Source organism: Oculina patagonica, chromosome 2 (assembly GCF_052425735.1).
Source record: "Oculina patagonica isolate OP01 chromosome 2, crgOcupat, whole genome shotgun sequence".
Taxonomy (NCBI): Eukaryota; Metazoa; Cnidaria; class Anthozoa; order Scleractinia; family Oculinidae; genus Oculina; species Oculina patagonica.
The window spans coordinates 19,505,999-19,531,613 of record NC_135759.1 but is presented as its reverse complement, the minus strand read 5'-3'; the positions used below and the strand labels follow the sequence as shown (position 1 = coordinate 19,531,613).

The 25,615-nt window shown below is 37.4% G+C and overlaps 2 protein-coding genes across 4 annotated transcripts; both read left to right on the top strand.

Moving 5' to 3' along the window:
• The first annotated feature begins 4,104 nt into the window (after positions 1-4,104).
• LOC144643406 (uncharacterized) lies at positions 4,105-13,294 on the top strand. 3 transcript variants are annotated; one of them, XM_078502644.1, is made up of 12 exons: positions 4,132-4,249; positions 4,401-4,488; positions 6,643-6,897; positions 7,793-7,976; positions 8,738-8,866; positions 9,388-9,457; positions 9,793-9,840; positions 10,207-10,245; positions 10,510-10,548; positions 10,900-10,959; positions 11,409-11,688; positions 12,318-13,294. In XM_078502644.1, the coding sequence occupies exons 3-12, from the start codon at positions 6,650-6,652 to the stop codon at positions 12,532-12,534; spliced, it is 1,314 nt and encodes a 437-aa protein (XP_078358770.1). In that variant the 5' UTR covers positions 4,132-4,249; positions 4,401-4,488; positions 6,643-6,649; the 3' UTR covers positions 12,535-13,294. The 3 variants fall into 3 exon arrangements, with proteins under 3 accessions (XP_078358771.1, XP_078358770.1, XP_078358769.1); XM_078502645.1 differs by lacking the exon at positions 4,401-4,488 and having other exon boundaries at positions 4,105-4,249; XM_078502643.1 differs by lacking the exon at positions 4,132-4,249 and having other exon boundaries at positions 4,303-4,488.
• A 5,494-nt stretch (positions 13,295-18,788) lies between these two features.
• LOC144641826 (C-X-C chemokine receptor type 2-like) lies at positions 18,789-24,976 on the top strand. The gene is made up of 2 exons (XM_078500850.1): positions 18,789-18,878; positions 23,172-24,976. Exon 2 carries the CDS (start codon positions 23,333-23,335, stop codon positions 24,284-24,286), a length of 954 nt encoding a protein of 317 aa, XP_078356976.1. The 5' UTR covers positions 18,789-18,878; positions 23,172-23,332; the 3' UTR covers positions 24,287-24,976.
• The last annotated feature ends 639 nt before the right edge of the window (positions 24,977-25,615 follow it).

Below are 25,615 nucleotides of genomic sequence, written 5' to 3'. Positions count from 1 at the left end.
ATTATTGTATTCTGATCTGATATTTATTTTTAATGCATTAACTATTTGAAAGTGGTTCTCATCGATGAAAACAAAACGGTTTTTCATTCACTGCTTGAAGTATTTATAGACGTGAAAACATTCGCTTAATCAAATTACATTCTGCACGAAATATTTTTTATCCATTTGAAACACAGTCTTTGTGGACAGTACTGCATAAAAGCAGTTCATAGATTTGAATAAAAAGATAAGAACCATATTGATAAAGGAAATTTTAAAACTTTATTTTGGCTCATTTTGGATCATTTTGGATCAAAGACTGCCAGTAAACGGCTGGATCTTGTCTGTCTCTAACGATTTTGCTACGGTTTCGAACGAGCTAATTTTTCAACATGATATCATGGTAGCGGGCAGAAGTCGGTTCGATCTGATTTTTCAATACGGTATACAAGTAACAGGTCAATATACAGCCGGACCCTCTGTACAGCAAAAAAACGTTTTAGGAACAAACCATTGTGAACTTATTTTCTATGTTGATCAGTAAAAATCCTTAGTACGACATGGGGTTTGTTATCAAGTTCGTTAGTACGTTAATACTGCAAGGTGTAAAACCTCAGAGAATTATTATCAAGTGTGTTTTGTTTTATTAGCGGTTTATACTCTAAAGTCTTGGTATGGGAGATCAAAATTAAGGCAAATTTCTGTTATTATCTGATTGCTTGGCACAGCTTAGTACGATACTGAATTGGTTAGGAAATGTAAACAAACATTAAAGTGAATGAGAGTAGAAAAGGAGGGACAGGTGGGGGTGAAAGGCTAAGGAGATGGAAAGGGAGGGAGAATTAAAATCCATGCTTGGTTATATCACGCAACCTTTGACTTCTGTTGTTTTCTCACAAGAACAAAACTTAAGGTGGGGTTCTACCTGAATTTGAATGGAACTTTAAGAGATTTAAAGAAGGGATTGAAGAAAAGATTTGAAACACCTCCAAACAGTTGACCCCCTCGCAAGGGCACTCCGGGTTGTCAGGAGACTGTTTGGTGTCCGTCCACCAATTTTTAACTTCAAATTCAAATTTTAAAATCACATTAAATCTCCAATATTTCTTATTTGCCTAAATTTTACGAATCCTTTGAGAAAAACTATCGCCTCCCAGACATCCCCCAAAATCGTCTAAAAATTAACAAAATACTGCAAAACAAATATATATGGGATAAGTAAAGCTTTTTTGGATTCCTTGAAACGCGGCTGAAATGGTTTTCATTGTTTTCCAGCCCTTATACTTTGGGTCAGTACTATACTATTCTTCACCAGTTGCTATTACAGTAATAGTATGAAACAAATACCCAATCATTGGTCAATAAGTTGTGATCATTTTCTTGACAATAGTAGTTACCTGATTAGGAGTAGTATACTGTTCCATTAAAGTGTAAGGGCTGGAAAATACTGAAATGCGTCAGCCACCTAAGCGTTGGAAAAATTGGTCTTCAGGTAAAAACCCCGTCTTTATTAACTACAGTAGAACTCCGGTAACTCGAACTCTGAAGGGAAACGTAAAACAGTTCGAGTTACCGGGGTTTCGAGTTATCGGGGTCGATTCAATATTTAATTTGCCAAGTTAATAATTGATAGTTAACTGATTTTTCACCACTTCAGTATACGGTACAGTGCAAATTGAACTTAACTTGTCAGAAACTCTAACAAGACCATACATTCTTCTGATAAGAGTGGAAAATGGTTGTAAAATACGTGATCTGTTCGTTGCTCTAATCAATGGGCAACCGTGCCAAGTTGCAAGAACCGGAATTCGAGTTATCGGGGTAAACTTGACCCAAATTTTGTTCAAGGGAAACGAAATTTAGTTCGAGTTAGCGGGGTTTTCGAGTTATCCGAGTTCGAGTTAACCGAGTAAAAAATGACTGAAAAGTGGGGGTCAAATCCAAGGGAAATGGCAGTTAGTTCGATTTAGCGGGGTTGTTCGAGTTATGCGAGTTCGAGTTACCGGGGTTTTACTGTATTGCGAAAAGGCTGCACTTTGCTAAGTGTTACAAATTTATATTTTCTAGACGTCTAGTTCAGTTCAATCGTTTATTTGTATTGTGCGAAATATATTTTTATAACTTAAGACCATTATGTCATTAAGTAATAATGCAATCTTGAAAACATTCCAGATTTTCATTATTAAATAGAAACACGAAAAATTCAAATTTGGGAAAACAAGCCTGTCAAAATGACGTTGCCATGGTGATTTCAAGTTACTGGCATAATAACTAATCCTACCAAATTATTGCGAGATAAATTTTAGATAAACGCGCAAAGTTTGGCAGCGTTTGGTTGAATCTTGAAAAAGTTATAAGCGTCCAAAGTCAGCGGGGGCCTCAAAAGCCCTCCCCCCCCCCCCCTCCGGCCTGAATAGGTTTAAGTGACTGTTTTTCCAGTGATTTTTACTGTACTGTACCCTGCCTTTCAAGTCAAAACAGATAGCTAATTATTAAGCGCCCGATTTTAAGCTTCTCAAGCTTCTCAAGCTTCTTGTTACTTTTACTTCATGCATGATGTTTGTCTATATAACAAAAAGAAAATTACACGATAGCTTGAAGATATGAATTTTATTTTCTCGTGGTAAAAGCAATATTTTACTCATGTCATTCGCTGCGCTCAATCGTAAAATATTGCTTTACCACTCGAAAATAAAATTCATATCTTCGCGCCGCCGTGTAATATCCTCTATATAAAAGACCAATGTAGAGTTTTATATGGTTGACTAAATTGAGAATGTCACAATCATCTAGCGTAACTGTAAAGCAATTCCATCACTTAAAAGCTCAAAAATCGAATAGTAGTTTGTTCGATGATTTTGCTTTGCCTAATATTTGATTAATAACAAGTTTTTCCTTTAAAATGTATTATGATACAAGTTAGGGAAGCTTGTGACTGTCTAAGGGACGGACCATTATTTTCTTGGGAGGGGGGGATGAAAAATCTTCCTCTGCAAACTTTTTTTTTTAGTTTACGCACCTCTGCAAACATTTTTTTTCGAAATTCTTACTATTTTTTGTCATACATATCGCGTTTGCAAACAATTTATTTGTCTTTCCAGGCCTTGCAAACAATTTTTTTTCAATATTTTTCATCCCCCCCCCCCCCCCTCCAAAAAAATAATGGTCCGTCCCTTAGTACTCATGTGGAACCACCGAAATAGTGGAATTTATGTGATATTGTTATATTCGACATATTCGGCTACACAGCGTCAATCTCTTTTGTATTTTATGGACAATGACTTCAACGATCCCTAGCATTCTTGTGTGCCTTTATGAAAGCGTGTTTACATAAGAGTATTGTTAACAATTGTTTTCGCTAGTAGTTTCATGAAATAAAGGTTTATTTGACTTCGTTGTGACCTTGTTAATGACGTTTATGGCTTAGCTTCCAAAAAAGGAAACATGTAGCCTGCAGCTAAAAAAGTTTAACAAGGTGCGCAGGCTAACAAGAAGAGACAGAAATTCACGAGGGAGTAGAGTGTATTAAAACCATCTTTGAAAGGTATAAATCTAAAACGCTACGGTGATGTCATCCTAATATATGACGTTGGACTAACAACTTGTCAATAGACATGCAGTCTAGACCAAACGCCAAGTTGTAATATAAACACAATATGCTAGTGTGAAGAGAAGAAAAGAGCACCATGCAGTCATTTAACAATGGCCGGGCAGACACCGTCCGCAATGAACTTAACATATCCGATTATAAGTGGGTTGTTTTTCGAGAACACTTTCGTTGTATAGTGCTATTAGATTTGACCTTAGATAACTCGAAGTGATCATTGAGGGCTTGAGGCCAAATTAAACGCTATTGACTTTAATTATTTACACGAACTGAGTTGCTTTTATCAAACATATCTTTTTTACTGTCAAAACTCCGGCAAATAACATTCTCTTGGCCCCAAAAAGGCCGGACTGATCTGGTTGTTATCTGGCTTCCGCTCAAGCACTTTCTAATAAAATCAAAACAAAAGAATGAAAGCACTTATTGGTAATTACCATTTCTTTGCGTGATTGGCCCTTATATCCTTCGAGTCTTTATGCTAATATTGGACAAGGAAAACAAACAGAATGAATATCCTTGACAACTAAGCAATGTGCAAGTGGCAGCTTCACCGACGTCTTATCGACATAAGAGGCACGTAGACCCAGGCTTAACTGAGCCGAATTTCCATAACTTATTCTTTCAACGATTGTCGTAAGAAGTTCACAAACGTTTTGTTATCCAGTAAGTATATGTTGCTCGATCTATTTTTACACGTAATTAGCGCTATTGTTTAATAACACTCCCCGTTATGATTTGCATTCACGTAAAATAATCGGAATGAGGTGGGTGACGCCAGCACTTGTCAGCACGACTTTGTTCTGTGGCTGTTTAGAAACTTGCACCTGCAAGACCCGCACGCTTTGACACAGTAGCGACAACAAGCTTAGAGATAGAAGGGCTGAACAACTCCTGAAAAGAAGGTAAATGCACTGTTTCACCGCTGCTCCAATATAAGTTCAACGGCGACCGATTAAGTGTTTTTGAGCTAAATAACCTTAATCACAAGGGGAGAAAAACAAAGACGACTTAAACGTTTTCATTTTCTTTGTGCTAATTTACGAATCTAAATGAAATTAAAACGACCAAAGCCCTGAATTGCGAAGCTCGATCTATCGAAACGTCCGCACTCATAATTGACGTCTACAATCCGTCGTTCCGAATGAAAACATATGTAATGTTTACAAAGTATTATCTAACACTTCTGAAAATTTTCTAAGCCTATACGTAACGTATCGGTGCTTAAATGGTCACTTCAAGTTAAGAGGACGCCCAGCTTTATAGCAAAGCAATGCCTTCTATCGTACTCGAGTGTGCTTAAATACGAAAATGAAATTCAACTTCAGTTACCACAAATGCAAATAGCCTATAGCTTTACGATATTTGGGATACTTTGGGCACAAAAGGTCACCACATCCTTGTTAGATTAACAAAAGACCGAAACGTTTTGTTTCAACTCATTACGTCTGCATTCTTTTAGCAGGTGACATCTCTCACGTCTCTATTTGCATGATAGAACAAGGCAGAATCTACATCAATCAAAGTCAAGATGCATGGCTCTATGGGCAAATCGTGAATATATTGAAGAACCGTCTCGGTCATCATCAGTTACAACGTAGATATCGTATTTGACGATCGCAGAGGTTTCTGTCAAAAAATTTTTCAAAACTAAAAAGCGTTGTCATTTTTGGGGGGCAGGTTTTTTTTTTTTCCCTCCCCCCCCCTTTCTTAAACTCATCGGATAGTTAGCTATAGCAAAAAAAAAAAAAAAAAACGTATACTAGTTAAGGTTCAATTGAGCATTTAATTCAGCCCGTTGGAACTCGAGACAACCAAATCCTTGAAAAACAAAAAACGATCAGCTCTCGTTTGTGTAAGTTTCAGCTATTGTTCGTAAGATCAAAATATTGGAAAACTTGCGGGCCAATATGAGTTTCAAGTAATCATTGTTTAAAAAGGAATACATACACTTAAATTGTTTTTGAATAGCTTCGGATCCAGTAAGAATCCCTATAGATTACAAAGTAAAGGAGCAACCAAACAAATTAAGTGCATTGCTATCATACCTTCAATTTATGTCTTCCTACATTTCGGTTGTAGTCACGTTGCCGACCTACGAATTTAACTCGAAAAATATGAGCTAGTGGTAGTTTACACGAGCAACGTTTAGGGACAGGGGGGACCCCCAAAAAAAAAAAAAAAAAAAAAAAAAAAATTTACTTATTATTTTTTTTTTTTTTTTTTTGGGGGGGGGGGAAAAAAAAAAAAACACCCCCCCCCCCCCCCCCCCCCTACCCCATAAAAAATGAACGGTCCCTAATATGTGACAATTTTTATTTGTTAGTGTCCCAATCTCCCACGGGGCAATATGCGGGCGTATCTCTGTGCGTATCTCTACTGTCCAAGGTCATTAATGGCGCGATTAACCTTGAACTGCCGAAAAATAATTGTTGTCATCAAAAAGATCAAATATATTTGTCACATAAAAATTGCTCGTGCAAACGCGGCTTAAAGAATTGACATACTCACAAAACAACAACATGACGGAAAGTGATTATAGAGATCGTAAAACTATTAAAAGCCAATTGTTGTTTAGGTTGCTTTAATTAAACTCCTCATTTTGAGCAATTTTAACGGATGAGACCAACTGTGGCACGCAAAACGTGCAACGGATGACGTTAGTAAATGAAAAACTTTTGCAAACTAATTAACGGTGAAGTTAATTTGAATATTTGGGCAATGAAACATACCCAGGGGTGTATACATGGGCGGGGGTTGAAGACGATGTTGTTCGAGTGGAGTTTATTCCATGTGCAATATCCAAGCGATATAGCAAGGGCTCAAGAGGGCTGAGTTACATTGAGTCTGAGTGATGATTCTTTTACTATATCTTGACTAATGTAAAAAAAAATTATGAAATTGAAAGACAACATACGACTAAATGTTGCATAGTTCTGCCAGTAAAGGTGACAAAGCGTATACTGATCTACATAATGCCCTTATCTGCAATAACTGCACCAAAATACTATATAACAAGGAATTATTGCATATATTGAAATTGTATTTACCTGATGCAGGTTAAAGATGCCAGACAAATTTGGCAAAGAGGCGCTTGAGGCTCACAACAGATACCGGTCTCTGCACCAGGCCCCTCAGCTGGCGTGGTCAAGATCTCTGGAAAAGGACGCGGAGAGGTGGGCCAAACAACTGGCTAAAGAAGGGAAACTTAGACATGAAGATAATGACGATGGAGAGAATGTGTACGCCATATCGGGGAAGAGTGATGTTACGGGCGGAGAAGTCGTAGATCGTTGGTATGCAGAAGTTGACAAGTAAGGAGATAAAAACTAGTATATATTCTTTTCACCTACTGGTTTACAAGCTAGCACGATATATATAGTCATAGTCACAGCAAGTTTTCGTGGGCAATTCTTTCCAAGGAGGGAAAGGCGCAATGAGGGTAACCCTATGTGAAGCACCAACCCGTGAAACATGGCCAGCCCACAACACCGGGAACTCCTTGCCCTACTTTATGGGGAGACTCCGGCCGCAAAGGGCTGGTACCTTTTTCAAGCTGGAGTGGTTTAAAAGGGTAGGGATAACACAAGTTGGAGTATAGACAGGGATTGGAAAAAAAATACTTTATGTATTTCAAGGCCCTTTCAAAATACACGGGAATTTCGATTTCTCGAGCGTCCAGGAGAAACGAAAATTGGTTCGAGAAATTGCGAAAGCGAAATACAGAGAAGCGGGTTTCATATGAAATTAAAGTATAAGAAAGGAGGGAAAAGTGAGGGAAATGGACTTTTCTAAAATTCTCGACATACCTCGCGCATATGCATCTTTGTTGATTAAACTAAAAAGTCGACCATGTGAGACATGTTTGTGTTGTGCATATTTTTAAGGATTTTTTATTCTATGTTCTAGTGCGTCTTAAGTTTTTCAGATTGTCCTCTACGCTTTAGTACTACAAATTCATAAAAGGCATTGAAAAACAAGTGAAGTTTGAAATGAAAAAACAATTTACAAAAGTTATTAGGAACTTACGGGCCAATGAATTGAGACCAGCTCCCATCAGATCACAATATAAGGATTGAGACGAAAGTGATTCAACTTTCTTTACCATGGCCGTTAGCCTCTTTTCTCCCCTTTTATCACGATGCCCGATTCATCATGACATTAAAACTGAACTAATTCTTTCTTTTTTTCTCTTGTTTTGTAAAACAGCTATGACTTTCGAAGTCCAGGGTTCAGAAGCGGCACTGGTCACTTTACACAGATCGTGTGGCAAGAGTCAAGGGAACTGGGGATAGGCAAGGCCAAAAATTCTGACGGAAAGATCTTTGTTGTTGCTCGATATCGACCACCAGGAAATGTCCTCAATCACTTTCAGGATAATGTGAGGCCAAAGGTACATTGAAATCATTTGATGATTGTTCTTTATAAGTGTTTGACAAATAGTAGACCGCAATTATTCGATTTGGCGTCAGGGGTAGCTCAAGGAAAGGCGCCTACTGGAGACAAGGCCCTTATTACCGACGTGGCGCATATTTCCTTTTTGTTATAAATTTTTTAATGCGTTATACGAAAAAGAGACCTTTCGTTTAAAGGAATCGCGGCTCTCATGAAAATAACAGTCGGGGCACTTAGTCCTTTTTTGGAATACGAGAATGATATTTGTCTCCGCAGTCGTTGAGTAATTCTGAGAAGGAAGATGAACTACGATTGTTATCAATGTACTCTGACGGTGCTATATTTGTAATAGAATAAGGCGCTTAATGGCAAAGGGGCGCTCATGATTAGACTGCAACACAGTCGTATATTTTGCGAACGCGCTCGGTCTTCGAACGAAAGCGAGTAGACTGCAACACAGTCGGATCTTTTGCGAACGCGCTCGGTCTTCGAACGAGCGAAACGATTGCCGCTTCGCGCCTCAACGTTCAGCGCTTCACGCCTTCGATAGGCGCTTTTTCCAACGACTTTAGAGAAAGAGAAAAAACGACTGTTTTGCAGTCTAGGCGTTTATTGAACGTTACCAGTTTTTCGAGTTCTTTGTACAGCGTTGAACTTGTATAAAAAGAACAGCGAGCTTAGTTTTCCCGTCTTAATTAAGATTACAACAAAGTAATTGGTTAATAAATTTATTAATTCATCGATCTATGTTTATCTTAGCTTGGTGGCTCAGTAAGTTACAGTTCTAGAGAAAGAGATACTAGAGCGTTCAATAGCCGACTGGAACCAAAGCGAGATCAGTTTGATGACGGTAGAAGGTCTCCTAATCGCCAGCAGAAAACTGAAACAGTAAGGGAGTATTAATTTAAAGGGATAAGGGAGATTAATGGATTTATTATAAGGGACGACTAGCTGTTCGGTTGGTCTTGTGATCGAGTGAGTAAACAAGCAGGGAAGCGAGTGAGTGAGGGAAGACGGAAGTGAGCAAGCGAGTGACGTCTAAACGCTAATTAAAATAAATGAGACGTAAATTTTAAGTTAATTGGCAGGCATGAAAAAACAATAGTGAGTACACTAAGGGAGTATTAATTTAAAGGGATAAGGAAGAATTAAGGAATTAATTGTAAAAGTTATAACTGATCAATTATAAGGGAGGGTAATCTGTTCGATCGAGTGAGTGAGCATGCGAGAAAGCTAGCAAGCGAGGAACGAAGTATAAGCGAGTAAACAAGCGAGCAAGCGATCGAGTGACATCTAAATTTTAAGTTAACTGGCCAGTATGAAATTAACAAAACGATACTTCACACGTATAAGGTGTTTCGCCATTTGTTATTGCATTTTAACGCAACTTTTTGTTATTGTGGCTTTAGGTAACTTATGACCGTGACGGTGTCAGAACCACAGTGACGAAAACAGTCATCACCGACGGGGGAAGAGGAGGTTGGTTTTAAGATCAGTCGCATACTCTTTGAAAAAAAAAAAGTTAAAAATAAAATTGAACAAAGGTTTTGTGGCGAATCACCAAGGTAGTGCTACTATAGTTATTGTCCTTGACTGTTAATTCCCTAATCCCCTGGATACTCCACGTCCCGAGTTGTGGATAGTTTTCTCGGTTTAGTACGTAGTTTAGCAATGTCAATAACTTTCGTGCTACTTCTTTCGTGGCTGGCCCGTTTCCATGTTTACTCGATATCGAAACACAGTGGTCTTAATTTTCGAATTCACTGTTGCATAAGGGTTTATTCGTATAAATACGACTTTTTAATATTCTCTAGATTCATTTGAGGGCTTTACAAGAGATATGAGAAAAAGATTTGACGAAGGTAAGTATTGCTTCAGTGAGACCCTTTAGTCTTATTTGAAATTATATGTTCTTTTTCTGTACTATTCTCATCTACCATACTATTATATATATAGATTAATATATCATTTTATATTAGTATATGATTTTACTTTTTTGTCCTCCTGGTAAAAATAGGAAAGTAATAATGATTTATTTGTCATCTACTGTAGTCCTTTTACAAAAAATATTCTGCTGAATTATTAATAAAAAACGGAAGTGGAATGTCAAAAAGAACAAAAGAGAACATTGATTCTCTCGCGGTGATGATGTTTTTGTGCGGAGAGGACAGATCAAGGTTAGGGAACAGTGGCACAATGTGTTAGACGACTGTTTTCTTCCTTTACAGACCCTTTCAAGGATAGAAGAGACAGATGGGAACGAGATGGTAATATAACATGGTTCTTTGTTTGAAAAGGGGAAAAGATATGACTACATTGATTAATTTCCTTGCCGATATACCCTCTCCCACTTTAAATCTTTACATACATTTTCAGTTGTGACAGCCATACATGATTCACGAGTAGGTTATTATCAGCATTATTAGGCCCTTTTAGCCCTTTACGTTCACAATTAATTAAGTCTGCTGCTAAACAGACCTCATCATTGTTTGTTTATCGTTCAGGTAGTGACTGTTCTCGTTTTGTTACAGACCCTTTCAAGGATAGGAAGGACAAATGGGAAAGAAATGGTAATGTATTAATGGTTTTTATTTAATGGGTTTTTTCGCTTTTCTTGGTTAAAGGGATTGGTGACTGTGCATCAGTTGTAATCAGTTACACCACGTAAGAAATTCAGAAAGTTCTGTAACTAAGTTGCGAAATGGAAGGAGGGGATGTGAATGGATTGATGAGAATAAAAGGAATTGATTCTTTGAAACAGCGTTAGCTATTACGTAACAATGTTATAAATGTGGCATTGTAACTGTTATTTTTAAGATTTTGGAGTAACCGTAAAATAAGAAACAACCTCAGTTAACTGGATTATTTACTCCTTGTTATACACAAAAATACTAATAGTATGTTATATATAATGAATTTAGCTCAGCCAACAACTTCCTCAACTTCATGGAGCAGCCAAAAACCCAGGGACACCAAACCAGGTAGAAAAAAAAAACGCTCTTAAAATTAATTCAAAATCTTATAAGCGCGCTGACCAACCTATTCGAAAGATTACTAAGTCGAGACCTGGGTAAAAGTAAAACTAATAAGAACAAAAATAGGCATAACAATATCAATATTTTCAGCATACTTGTGGTAGCTTTCAACACGTTTACCGGCAATTTCACCCTAAAAACGTGTTCGAAAAGGCTCAGTATTCGTGGTAAACTTAACGTTTACTCATCTAAAAATAAGCAGGCAAGTAAGTAAGTAACTATCGCTTATCTAGAAAAAAAAGCAATATCACTTAGCATAAAGTAGTGAAAACTTGACACCATGTACGTAAGAAATAGATGGGAAACGTTTAACCATTTTAAGAATGCGGTCTCCTTTGGTTACAAATCAAAGATCATGAATAACAACGAATTTCATTTGTTTTCATTTTTTTTAGCGGACAGATTTACACCTTCCAGCTCAGCCACATCATCTCCTAAAGGACCATTTCCAAAGCAGTCTCTGGACACACACAACAAATTTCGTTCTATGCACGGCGTTCCACCTTTAAAGTGGGCAGACGACCTTGCTAGGGAAGCACAAGCCTGGGCCGAGAAACTTGCACGAGCCCGTACATTGCAACATTCAAGCAAGAGCGAAAGAAAGGAAGCAGGAGAAAATATAGCAATGTTCACTGGAAAATTTGATTCTGCTGGAGAGCAAGCCACTACCATGTGGTAAGCATACTATCCTCTTGAGCGAAAAAAACAAACAAACAAATAAAAAACAAGAGTGATAAGGCACGAGCCTAACTAAAACTGGGTCACCATAGCTTGTCACTAGACTGCTATTAGTCTCTTTCTTCTCATAATATTTAACAACTGTTCACCGAAGTGGCGGTGGCTAATGGTGGATATTTACAGAGGGTGAAGCGGCGGGGTAAATATTCACCGCTAGCCACCCGGAGACACTGAGGTGAATGGTTGTTTTAGTATATACTATATACTAAAACAGTACGATAATATAGCCCGAAAGGCTATATACTAAAACAGTACGATAATATAGCCCGAAAGAATGATTTTTGACTAGTTTATTCCTGTCAAAGATTACAGTTTTCTCGCGCGCGTTGCTCGGAGGTGAATAGCAAAGGATATTCGGAGTTTGAGTAGCCAATCCACTGTTTGAGTACATACTTATTATCACTATCACTTCTCATAACATCTACATCTATCCGCCGTGATTTTTCATAGCTTTGGCTTCTTTAATCGTCATGGAAATGCAAATTGAATTGTAATATTTTATAATTCAAAATTACGACAAACTCTGTAACAGCAGTGACCTGACGTGTTTCACTCTATCATCATAGGTATGACGAGTATAAAGATTACAACTTCCGTCGAGGTGGATGGCAGGGAGGGACTGGACATTTTACTCAGGTCGTCTGGAAAGACAGTAAAGAGTTAGGAATGGGTCGAGCTAAAACCGCGGACGGCGATCTAACGTTTGTGGTGGGTCGATACCGGCCTGCAGGGAACGTGATCAACTACATGGCAGAAAACGTTTTTCAAAGGAGAGGCCGCTGAGGCGGTGGATAAAACTATGGTTTTATTTCCCTGAATAACATTTACTTGAAATTGTATTTTCCGACAAACAAAAGAAAAAAAAAACAAAAACAAACAAACAAAGAACATGGGTCTCATTTTCTTAATGATTGCCAATAATTATTCACTAATCAAGGTGCATATATTCAGGTTCTTGTTAAGATGGTAAAATTTGATATAATACGGGTGAATCATACGTTTAAAATCTCATTTTTAGTTCTCATTACAGTAAATTACAAGACGTAAATGTGGTTTTATAAATTTTATATTAATACATGCGCCCATGACACATATATTCATACATTTAGCCTCCGGTAGACTAAGGTATACTATTTTTATTCAGTGTAGGCACGTGATGACGTGCTACAATTATATTAAAAAAAAATTAAATTCTCTCACGGGAGTTACAATGAAATTGCATAGTGACTAATTTCGATAATAAGCTTTTTCAAAAAACAACAACAACAAAACTGATAGTGTGAGTTTATTTCCTCAAATTTGAGCTTATTTAATCTAAGTCAATTTATAAAATAACAAGGCAAATCAATCGATAGCTTTGCAAATCAAATGTTTTAATGAGTACGACTTGCTCTTTAATGTCATAACCATCAAATAACTCACGTGGTTTAGTTACTATTTTATCAGCAATAATTCTGAGCTATATCATATATTAACGTTAAATCTATACAAGTAATAAATCAACTATATATCACTTCTGTCAAATACATGTATGGGACTGCTACAGGAGTCATGGTATGTTAGATAAAGACCCGCAGTTAACAAACATAGAGCGCATGCAGCGCAACAGAAAGCTTTCAAAAATGACATATTGTTTTTTATCATTTGACCCATTTTCTCTATTTTGATGCCACATCAAACTTCAGCCCTGTCCCTGGAAGCTTTTATATACTACTTATAACCGAGGGGCTATGCCCTCTGTGGCTCTCTCGTCGCTCTCTGGTTCGGTGTGCTTTTTTCTTTCAGTTGAAAGATAGTATTTGTCGGCTTTTGTTGTTTTTGCCCCCTCGCTGTCTTTTCTCACACTCACCGTCGAGCCGGTGTCATGCCGGTCATGTCCCACTCAGCAATCAGGCGCGTACTATTGTAGACATATAATAATTGTAAATATTTTCGAACAACTCGTTTTGTTCTTCACTGAACACTTTCTGTAGGTCGCATACTTCTCCCTTACGAATGGTTTCGCTGTTAATATGCATCCCTCATCCATTTATAGTTGGCGTTCACTTTATTTCTCCTACCATCCACTTTCGTTTGTTGAAAACTTAGATCGACTGTTTTGCATCTACCCTGCCCCTCCCCCCAAACTTTCCACTCTCTCCTCCCACTCTGTCGTCTGAGATGTTCTCAAACATCAAGCTGTGCCGACCTCATTCGCCGACAATATGCTTAATACCGTTCACTGAAGGTGTTCTGCATAGATTCAGTCTATAAGCACGAATTCATTTCTCTGACCATAACTGAGTGCTCCGCTTCCACAGAATTAATATGCGTTGCAAAGCGTGTCTTGTTATGGGACAAAACACTAGCAGACCCGCCCTGAAGCCTTCTTTGAGAAGACTTGCAACAACATCCTCGCAAGACTGTTTTGAGGTTTCCACCGAAAACGCCGTACATTATTGGATCTAATACGGCGTTCAGACAGATCAACAGCTGGCCACTTCTCCAAATCACACCGGGTTGAGCTAAATAAAAATACATCAGAGTTCTGTTTACCATAAACGGAGACCAGCAGAAAATAAAAGCAATTGTTAGAGAAAGAAGTGTTTTAGCAACCTTCTTATGTCGTACGTTAGATGTCTCCACACGCCGCAAAAGTTGAGTCGGAACGACTCTTCTTGTACGAAGGGCAAGAAATATCTTACTTTGCGAAAATATCATATAAAACAATGGGAAGGCAAAGAAAAAGAAAGCATGTAGGCTATAGAAGACCTGTCGACCAATATCTCCCCATGTTGTATTATTGCACTCTATTTCACCTTGCTCGTCAAGTTTCAGCTGATACAAGGCTAGTAAGGGTGAGCAAACAGAGAAACAAACTCCCCAGATTATCAGCACTTTCCGATAACCTTTGCTTGAGAAGTTCCTTGCTCTTGCGTTCAAGGGATCTGCGATGGCTGTTAGCCTCTCGTGGCTGATTACCACAAGAGTAGTGATCGAAGCCGTGTAAGTCGTCTCCACGAGGAAACCATGTAACTTACAAACGATTTCGCCTCCAACCCAGCGCCACAAGAATGCTATGCCGTTGAAAATCGTAAGCAAAGTAAATAGGAGATCTGCAGTCGCTAAGTTGAGCACGAACCACATCAATGAAACGTTTTTTCGCTTCAAGGTCTTGCAGCACGTCACTATTACCCAAGTATTACCGAGCGTGGACAAAATGAATACAGAGAAATAAAACACGACGAATGATATTACCAAAGGTAGCGAAAAATCGTCACTTGAAGACATAATGTTGTTGAGGTATCTGTGTGGTAAAATGAACCTATATAGGAAAAGAAACGTTATTTTTGATCTTGCTTAACGAGGTGAAAGCAAGACATTTGTAACATCTAATTATCTCCTCACAAACAACCAATTGTTACCAATTGAATTTCGAACTGGTAACATTAAGTAGGTGCCATACAATAGAAGAGAGTGGAGACTTAGTGGAGACGCGAGAAAATGACCAGATAAAAACTTTCCGTAAACGAATTATATTATAGTTATAATTATCACGGAAAACTTTGAATAACGACCTCCATGCGAGACTACTGACACGATTTATAATTCAAGACTTACAAACGGTTTGGAGCAATGATATAAAGCCAAAAGATACATGTTAAAAAAGGAAATAGGTTTGTCAGAGAACGTTTTTTTTTTCTATGGTCTATCATTAACACCAAATGCATTCGCATGTTCTTATTAAAATATCTCTTGTTTATGACTAGAGCGCCATGACAATTAACAGCAAATCTCGGCCGCAAACGAAATGTCAATTTAGCATAATTGCAATTTAATAATGCATTGTGTTGCTTGCTCTAAGCTAACGACCACGGAAAATTATAACACATTAGCAGGTCAACGAAAGACGACTATACTAGATGGTCCAATACAAGTTCAAAACTAAAATAATAATAATAATTTAAAAAAAAAATAGCTCTTCAATTTACATAACGTTAAAGCCGGTTAAGAACAGATTAAAAGTGCTATTCTGCCGAATTCGACAGCATTTCAACAATGTTTACAGGAACCAGGTGCTAGCAGCAATTTTTTTACAGCGTTTTTGTAATTCAAATTGCTATAAACTTTTTTAAAAGAAACAGTTCGGATAAAATCTTTAGTTTAAAATAATGTGAAATATACTGTTGTGTGTTGTTCAAGGATCAGTTAGACGGAAGCGATAAAACTTCGCTGCGGGCAATATGGTTCCACTGCATGAGGTTGATAAAAACTCAGTACGTGAAAACAATAAGCTTACTTACTAGAATCACCTAAATCACATGTCGAGGTTCTGTTTTTAATTAAGATTGTAAAAGTAAACTTAGAGGATTTCTCTGTCATTTGTGTCATTTGCTATAAATAAAGCAATAAACGAACTGATAGTTGCAGTTAATTAGAGAGAGATGCAAACAATTTTCAAAACTGAAGCAAACGATGTCTGTAATCAAATCTATCCTTGCTGCCTTTATAATTACGGCTTGCGAAGCGTTTACGTATTCAAACAAAAGTTTAAGTAAAGTTAGGTCGCCTTGACCCTTTTACCAAGACGGTCACCAAGATATGGCATCGATTAATGACCTCTGTATCGTTAGGACGTGTTCTACCTAAAGTTTTGTCTTTTTTGCGCTAGGACTTCTATCACTGAGAGTTGATTTAAAATATAATGGCTACTACAGGAATGAAAAGACGAAAGGTTATCTTTTTTTTTTTTTTTGTTAGGCGCGAAAATTAAGTTGTGGCTAATCAACGATTAGTGTTTATAATCGCGATTTTGTCGATCGTCGAGCGCGCAGCCATTATACTCTGATTCTTATTGCTACTCGTGCAGATGGAAAGTAAGTAGAGGGTTATTTTTAGGCAACGAGGGGTTATGGGCTTGATTTATTCACCGATGGCGCAGCCCGAGGTGAATAAATCACATCCCCAAGGTGCCTAAAAATAACCGGCTTATTAATTATTTTTTCACATGGGCGAGGTATCAACAGTGGCTAAAAACAATACGAAACATGCTTTTCTTTTTTGTTTTGATGTAGGTACGCTGAAAAAAAAAAGAAATGTTTTCCCGACACACACTTAACAACAGGAAAAAGGTTCCGAAAAGACGCACTGGGGTTTCCACATTGTTAAATTTTATAATAAACAGGTTATTTTTTCGTTTTTGATACGCGGACCAAAACAATCAATATGCGTGCAAAACAAGCTTTGGAATAGATTAAAGATTCCGAAAGTACGCATTGAGATTTTGTAATAAGTAATTGCCTAATAGTTCCGGCAACTTTGCATGTAAACAACTTTTTCACCACTTTACTGCAAAGTTGCCAGAATTCGAAGTGAGTGAGTCTGCGAAGGAAAGTTCTAATTTTTCGACAAATCCAGGCAATAACTTGGAGAAATTATTATCCTCTAAGAATCTGGGAGAGGACTAAGAAAACGCTCAGAAAGGTTGTTTAGCTTTAACCAGGCGGAAACAAATGGAAAGAAAACGTCGATGAGGCTAGAGATATCATCGTCGAAGACGACAAATTAAAAGTTGCTGGCCATGAACAAAGAAAAGATCCCGAAGAACACTAAAAAGGTAACCTTTTGGTGTTTGAATGTTTGGAATGAATTAGCAACAGAACGGATTGAACTGCTTCGAAATTCTGAAAAAGCAAACGTCGAGGCAAGAGTTCCGGAACGCATTTCGCATGTTTTCAATTAAGCAATTGCTCAGTAGTATTTAAAATGTAACGACAGTCAAGGTAAAAAATATGTAACGTATAGTAAAGTTGTGGTTTTGTTTGTAATGCGAGGCTTGTGGCTGTGCTACGAGGGGGATATTACCGTAATAATTCCCCTAGGGGAATATTAGAATATCAGCCCCGCTCTCCCCTGTTACAATCAAAGCCGCCCCCAGCTTTTCAGACAGTTGTTAATTAGCGGGGTTTATTCAATATAATCAGCCTGGAAGAACAAAGGAAAACGAGCCATGTGAAAAATAAAGACTGATATGATTTCCGACATCTTTCTTTTAAAATTTTAAAACTGATCAGATGGTTTATTTCTTTACCAACTTTCTCTTACACGAGTTGCAATGTTTAGTTATATTTTCAATGAGACTTTAGAACAAATAAAATTATTTTGTATGCAAATATATATGAAAAGTACAGTCCGTAAACGCCCACCCTGTCCCTTTTGCGATAATAAGATGCACGTCCTGTACTCGAACTGTAAGCGCGAATTACGGACAGTACGAATCGTACAAAGCGTTAACTCTGACACTGCGCCGTTGTTTAACGTGATGCACGCTTCGTATTCGGACCGCGCAATTGCCAGTTTTGATCCGTATGAAAGGAAGACGGTCTGTACGAAATTAAATTTCGGACCGTCAATCGTAAATGCATGACGGTCCGTTCCTAAGTGCGACAGTATTGGACATGGGTTCTTAATTCGAAACTTCTAAGTAGACGCAATCCTCCTAACTTGTAACTTCAGACTGCACGGTTCCTGGTTATTACATCCCAGCTATTCGTGTTCTAAGAAACCCCAGTCAAGCAATGAACAGACGGAAAAATCACTCTTAGATTTGAAACCTTACTAAAAAAACAGTTAAGAGTATTTGCACGAAGTGTAAATAAACGGTGGGCGCTTTTTTAACTCGGGAAACTTGATTCATTGGTGGACACATGTGTATCCAATTAACATAAATTACTTTAGGTTTATTTAATTTTATTAACTTTTAAAAGACAGAATGGCAGATGGTTTAATAACGCTGAAAAGTTAACTGATTGGTATCAAACTGTGTATCCAATCAGCATAAATTGCCTGAAGCTGATTGTAATTTTTTACACTTTTTAGGCTGTCATTCAATGGCTTTTTGTCCAAACTCTATCAGAGCAGTAATAAATTAAATATGTTAATTGTTATGTAAACATAAGAACTACGTGGTTCCTGACTGTCTTCTGCTAAATGCCAAACCCTTCGGTTTATTAAATGAAACTTCCTTCCCAACGACTACTCTTGTGGTTTATGACACAGGAAAAGGACGTTGCATTTTACTAAGATTGTAGTGTTTGCAGTCACCGTGATTATTTAAAAAGAAATATTGGATTCAGGGAGAGTGCAAGGTAGGAGTTGAACTTTATAAAAATTTAACGTGTGTGAATCAAGACACCTTGATGCAATCTAGAATGTTTACCGAAATAATGAAGGCACCTTATTGTTTTCTGTCTACTTACGTTGAACCCACAATATTCTAAAACGCATACAGTTGTGATGCGGAATTATAGCTCTTATCGTTCTTCTGCTTAGATTGTTTCTATTTTTAGGTAAAATCAAGAGAGATTAATCGCAGGAGAACTAAAAAAACCCAAGAACTTCTGTATGACGGTTCTTTGAAAAATCATACTACTTTTTTTTTAAAAAAAAAATACTGATCTTAATTTTTCCCGAAGGATAATTCCAAGAGAAACATTTACAAAAAATGCTTAAAAGTAAATCGTGTAAGAAAAACAGAGGTATTGCGAAAAGTTCTCAAATAAACACTTTTAATAAAATACGTTTTTTGAAGAAGAAACATAGGATGGGACGATTTTAGGAAATTTAATACGCAACTTAAATTCCACATCACGACCAGAAATTTAGTGGATCAAGTCTTTTCTTGGTCCAAAATATGCTTTTTTCAAGACAAATCCGAGATTAAGCCCCGGCAAAATGGAGTAATAAGTATCTAGCGATTCCGTTTGGCCAGGACTAAGTCATTACAAGTCCACGCAGGTGCACGCAGCATTCACCGTTTGTTCATAGCATATTAACGTGCTCGTCGACGCAAACAGTGCCGTTTGACTAAACGCAATGCGGCAACAATGCGGCAAGTTGCCGCAAGATGGACACACGTACGCGCGTTCTACGCTGTCATCAGAATTCAATACAATTTTTGAAATTTGATATTTTGTTTTGTTTTTGTTTTGAAGCTTAGGGCATATTCGTTTATGATGTATTCTGAAATTTTTCCGCCTTAAGCCGAAATCGAGATCTTAGCATTCCGGAATGATACTAACTCCTCAAACTAATACTTACTTACATTATTCCAAATGTTCTTGCTCAAACGAACGCTTACTCGTCGAGTCCAGTTGCATGTTTTAATACCGGATTGATCCCAAACGAACGGCATTCCAAGCCTTTTTTCAACGGAGAACGACACCTCTTCCAAAACAAAACATTGGCCAATGAAATCTTAAATTCCAGTTCTCTTGGCATGTTGAAGCCGGCGACGCTTTTGATTTGGAGACACTGATCATGGAACTCTATAATTAAATATTGTTCTTGATTATTGTACTTGTAAAGGTTAATGGTTGTCAAAAGAAGTTGGACTTGATCTGAATTGAATTTCGTATTGGAAACTGAATATGTATTTCTTGACGATATGTTTTTGCAGAATGCAAAACAGGAGTATCATAGCTGAAGGCGAATTCACTCACATGGTTGGCTGGTTGGTTGGTTGGTTGGTTGGTTGGTTAGTTGATTGGTCGTTGGTCGATAGTTCGTAAACTTTTGTCATTAATTCGTTGACCAGTGCATAAAGTTGAAACATTCTGTGAATTAATAAACTTGATAGAGATCAAATGTGAAGCTCAGTGAAAAAAGTTATGAGATGTTAATGAGCAGTGTCACCTGTTCTCAGAACCAAAAAACAAAAACCTATGAAACATTTTGTATCGAGTTGTTGTGAAATGAACACGGGATTCTAACAGGCAAATGTTCCCAATCAGCCCTGGTTTTCTTCTATCAACCTCTTACTTTTAGGGTTTTGCTATGAAAAGCAAAACATTAAAACCCAACCAGCTAAAAATAAAACTGAACACTATTAGTTTCGATTAAAAACATCCAATCAGGGACTTCCGTTCCTACGCAGAAGTTGACGGCCTGTTTCGAGTCACGAAAGGGCGTCATAAAATACATTGTAGGATTTATGGAAACAAATGTATCGTCCATTGAAAAATCTAAAGTAAAAGACAAATGTCACGTGTTTTAACTGAATGTAGGTTGGGGCTTAATACATTATACTCCCATACCTCCTTTATTCACTAGCCTATCCGCGTTCCTTTCATGATTACATAACAATCATTAATATTATTGCATAACAGTTCCTACACGTGACTTTGATATCCTTGTTATAATAACAATCAGGCAGTAATTGTTATTCTCTTGATATTATTGCAATTATACTAAAATAGCTTTTACTCACACCAAGTAACTTTAACGAAGTTTGCAGGCAAAATATGTACGGCCATGAACGTAAACCCCGCTGATAAATTGGGAAATATTATCCTTCTTCCGTAACACGTAGCGCGAAAGTGGAATTTAAAATTAATCTTTTATAATGGCTACGCCATTTGTTTTCAATTCAGCCTCCTACGATACCATTCTCACTTCATGTATCAATATTGCTTATAGCGGAGACCAATGGAGATTAAAGAGTATTTTTTATCACTTCTGCAAAGATTGAATAGAGTGTTCTAAAGCGTGCGGAGGCCGATATTTTACCTTGCAATTTATATTTTAGAGGAAAATAAAAAAAAAAATAACATCGTCTTTTAGAAGAAATATTGGACAGACCGACCTGGTAGGTAAAAGCGTCCATCGTAAAAACAAATCTTACTTTGCGTGTGAACCAAGAAACTCGGTTGAAAACCTCGATCATTACTTCTACCAAAATAATAGAACAATAAGTCCTTAGCAATTATTTCACCTTTCAACTGGGCTAGAAGAAAATTTGACCGATCGACGCTTGAACTCTGTAGAAATTTCAATTTGCGTGTGAACCAGGACACTTGTTGTGCAAAGCTTGAACACTTTCCAAAAAAATGAAACAATAACCTTAGCAATTCTCTTACCTTTTAACTGGGCTTTTAAAAGAAAATTGGACTGGCCGACGCCGTTGGTAAAAGCTGAACTCTGTAATAATCTCAATTTTCGTGTGAAGCAAGACACGAGGGTGCAAATCTCGAACAATCAATGCGTTCAGAAGGAGGGAAACAATTTAAGTTGTTTCCTGTCTTCAAGCTTTGAATCGCTACTTTGAGTCGTGAAGTGAAAAACTGTCTTTGAAATGTATTTTCAAGGACGTAGTAAAATGCAAAATAATAAAATTTACACTGATCTGAACGGAAACAAAAATACGATAGTTGGAACAAAGTGCTACTGAGGCGTTTGTTTGCAAAATAATATCTTTATCCCAAACAATAATTTATACGCACACATTTACTGAAGATGCGTCAAACTGCGCAAAAGAGAGACGAAAATTAAAAAAAAGATTAATTATTTTAAAAATATTTTTTACTTATGCCGACCACGACGCTTCTTTTCAGTTCATCCCCCACGATATACCATCATGCTTAATATATCAACCAGTACTGCACAAAGTGATTAACATAACGAATATTTTCTGCTTCTGTACACATCGATTACTCAAAGGTCCGGTCTACTGTCTGGTTATATGACCGCAGAATTTACCTGGATCACAACCCTGGAAACAAAAAAAATATTACAGGTGACAGTAATATTACAAATTCACGCATAAGTCGATATTTACCCTCGTCAAAAATCGTATATGGTTTAGAAAACTCTTTTACATTTTTTTTTAACTCAACTCGGTTTAATTTGCCATGATCAACGGCAGCTACTAATCATTCAGTTTTGCAAAAAAAAAAAGAATGCAAGCAGGTGTATGTTTATATACCAAAATTCAAATGTATCCGATCTGTTTTTGGACAGGTTCTAACAAGAGTGAAAATTCCACTTACATAATTCTCCTTACATATTATACGTTTGTTGACTCATCGCCGGTCGATCCTTGACTTGGCGCTCGGGGCATCCTTAGTTCAATTTTTTTTGCTTGCCAAACTCCACGGTTGATGAACCAGCTTAATCATTTACACGACTTAATTTCTGGTAAAAAAAAAAAAAAACTGGAGTAATTTTGCCTCCTCCACTGCCTCTTATTCATTGTGGCTGCTATTTTAAAATATATTTCAAATTTGTGATTAATTCCATTAATGGCGTCGCTTGTTTGGAGGAGGGGCGCTTGCGAGGAAATACGACATATGCCAGCTGTTCATAACCACTAGCAATATTTCTATGTCGCAGTAACATTTACTGTTAACATTTATGCGTTATGAACCATTATAAAATTCACTATAAACGGCGGTAACTGTCGCGTTAGCAATTGTTTTAATCGTATGGTAATATCGCTGGAAACGTTTCTGTCTTATGAGACATTCGTAATATATAACTAACTACCAAAACGTGTTATCTTTTAATCATATGAGCCGTATTTTTATTCTACTACATAGTGTAACACTTGATATATAGCTGCAGTGTCGGTTTGAATAATTGTTAATGACAGTTTTCTTTCACAGGGCAAGGCCAGTTTAAAGAAGCTGCCAAATACAGAAAGGACTTATGCTGCATCAGACGTTTTGTGCAAAGACAAGAAACTGCTAACAACAACATAAAGAACAGCTTGATCGTTATGGAAACAATAAATGATCTCAGCGAAATTTATAATTGAAAGCACACCATGACAACAAACGAAGAAGTTCTTGCAATACCACTAGTTGTATTCGGCGTTACTTACTACTCCCTGGTCTTCATTTTGTCAACATCGGGAAACGCGTTTGTTCTTTCTGTTTGTTATAGAACCATAAAAAGACGGCCGTGCTCTCTCAAATGGTTCATCGCCAACTTAGCTATCGCTGACTTAACATTCGCCTTGCTGTCTACATTTGACTTGATAAGTTATGTTTGGACCTGGGTTGGTGGTCAGATCTCCTGTAAGCTGCAAAGTTATGCCATCGAGGCCTGCTACACAGTTTCCATGACGACTCTTGTTCTCATAAGCTTTGAGCGTCTCAGAGGTGTGGTGGAACCTCTCAGTGTAAGACTGAACACTCGGGAAGGTATCTATCGAAAGTTGATCTCGTCGTGGGTACTTAGCATTGTTGCTGCTTCGCCTTTGCTTTATGCCTACCAAGCCCAAACAGATAACAGCGGTGCGGTGGTGTGCGCGAACAACACCTTCGGAGATTTGGGAAGACAGATTTATTACGGTATTCATGCCGTTTGCTTTTTCCTTGTTCCTCTAATTTATATGATATATGCCCAGAGTACCATTTTCCTAACTTTACGATCGAACGTTTTTCCAACGCAAAACGTTATTACGACAGCGCACTCCAAACGGCATCTTAAGGCCGTCAAGCCACTAGTGGCCCTAACTGTGGCGTTTGCAGTATGCTGGTCACCATTCACAATTGTTCGAACGTTGATGTACTTCCACCTCATAGATGGAGGGTACGCGTGGAGAGCGTCCCAACTTTTAATTCTCTCGAACACGGTGTTAGACCCATTACTGTACGGGATTTATGGAGAAAAACTTAAGCCTTTTCTTAAACGTTTATTCCCCTACGCGAAGTCTCAGTCTTCTGTACGAGTCGCGAGAGTTACACCGCAGACAAACGACGAGGAGAATAAATGAAGACGGCTCTACTACGTCTACTTAAAAGTCTTTTATGTTTGAAAAGGGTTAATGTTCAACAACATTTAGTTCAAGTTTACTAAAATTTTATAAGATTTATCATTTGAAATTCAATTCGGGTTGTAAGTTGAATTAATGTGGAGACATTGGTCAGTAAAAGCCAAAAATATAACACTCTTTCCCGGAGGAATCTCAACAACCTGAGGATAAGGAACTACATTGACTTCAACGTGCTTATAAGTGGTTTTAGCTAATTTTCTTCCTTTCTTGGTAATAAGAACGAGTCATGTTTTGAAGGAGTGTTCAGAATATAAAATGCCAAAAAAAAAACTGATAAGGAAAAAGATAATAGTAGAGAGAAAAATGTGCTCATGAGAAAGGTTTTTGTTTCAACTGATTTATAATTACTATTCTGTATTTGAAAAGGAATTTCGAAAGGTTTAAACGGAACTGTAATTTTCCTTTCACAACACAACTCCATAATTAAATTAATAAAATAACAAAATTAAATCTTTGTAAAAAAGAAATGGGTAAATGTGGCTCTAAACTATAATGTAAACATTGATAGGGCCATGTTCCGTTTGATAGATATGTTAAACACGGGTAAGCATGTTTCATATTGAATTATAAGCGAAGGATGACAATAAAATTTATTCCCTTTGGTTATTCATATTAACAACTTGATCTCGACTGTACACCTCACAATACTGAAATGCTTATAATTGCGATAGCACAGTCTAGAAACACTTTATCAAATGCAACACAGTCAAATTTGCATTTTTACAACAAATTAAATTGTTTTGCATTGTTACTTTAAGTTTGTTCGTTGATTTTGTTCTTGTTTTGTTTGTTTATTTGTTTTTCTTTTCAGAGAAAAATTACCAAACAAAGTTAATCATTAGAAGTCTTTAAGTAAATAAAAAGAAGTCACCGAGGGTGAGAGAGAGAGGTTTGACGGGCCGAGGAGTATAAAGGAATAATAATAAAAAAAGCAAGTAAGCGAAAAAGGCAAAAATGAAGGAAGATTCAAAGATAGGTAGCAAGGAGGAGAGGCAGGCAGGCAGGCAGGCAGGCAGGCAGGGAACGAAGAAACCAAGGTACGACCGACCTAAAGACCGAACAATTGCAAGAAAACGAACGAACGAAAGAAAACGAACGAACGAACGAACGAACGAGCGAACGAACGAAAAGTTAAAGTAGGTACGTTCGCCACACAAAAAGTTAAAGCTAAAACTAAACGTAAACATCAGCGCCGAACTTATTAAGTGCGAATACGTCATCAGTATAGATGCAATACAACGGCACAAATACAAATCAAAGAGGTCTATG

Excerpts from the sequence above, each read along its gene's own strand:
- LOC144643406 (XM_078502645.1), top strand. The coding sequence starts at position 6,650 with ATGCCAGACAAATTTGGCAAAGAGGCGCTTGAGGCTCACAACAGATAC. Across the intron at positions 9,458-9,792 it reads CACCGACGGGGGAAGAGGAG|ATTCATTTGAGGGCTTTACA; the intron begins GTTGGTTTTAAG and ends AATATTCTCTAG. Across the intron at positions 10,960-11,408 it reads ACCCAGGGACACCAAACCAG|CGGACAGATTTACACCTTCC; the intron begins GTAGAAAAAAAA and ends CATTTTTTTTAG.
- LOC144641826 (XM_078500850.1), top strand. The coding sequence starts at position 23,333 with ATGACAACAAACGAAGAAGTTCTTGCAATACCACTAGTTGTATTCGGC.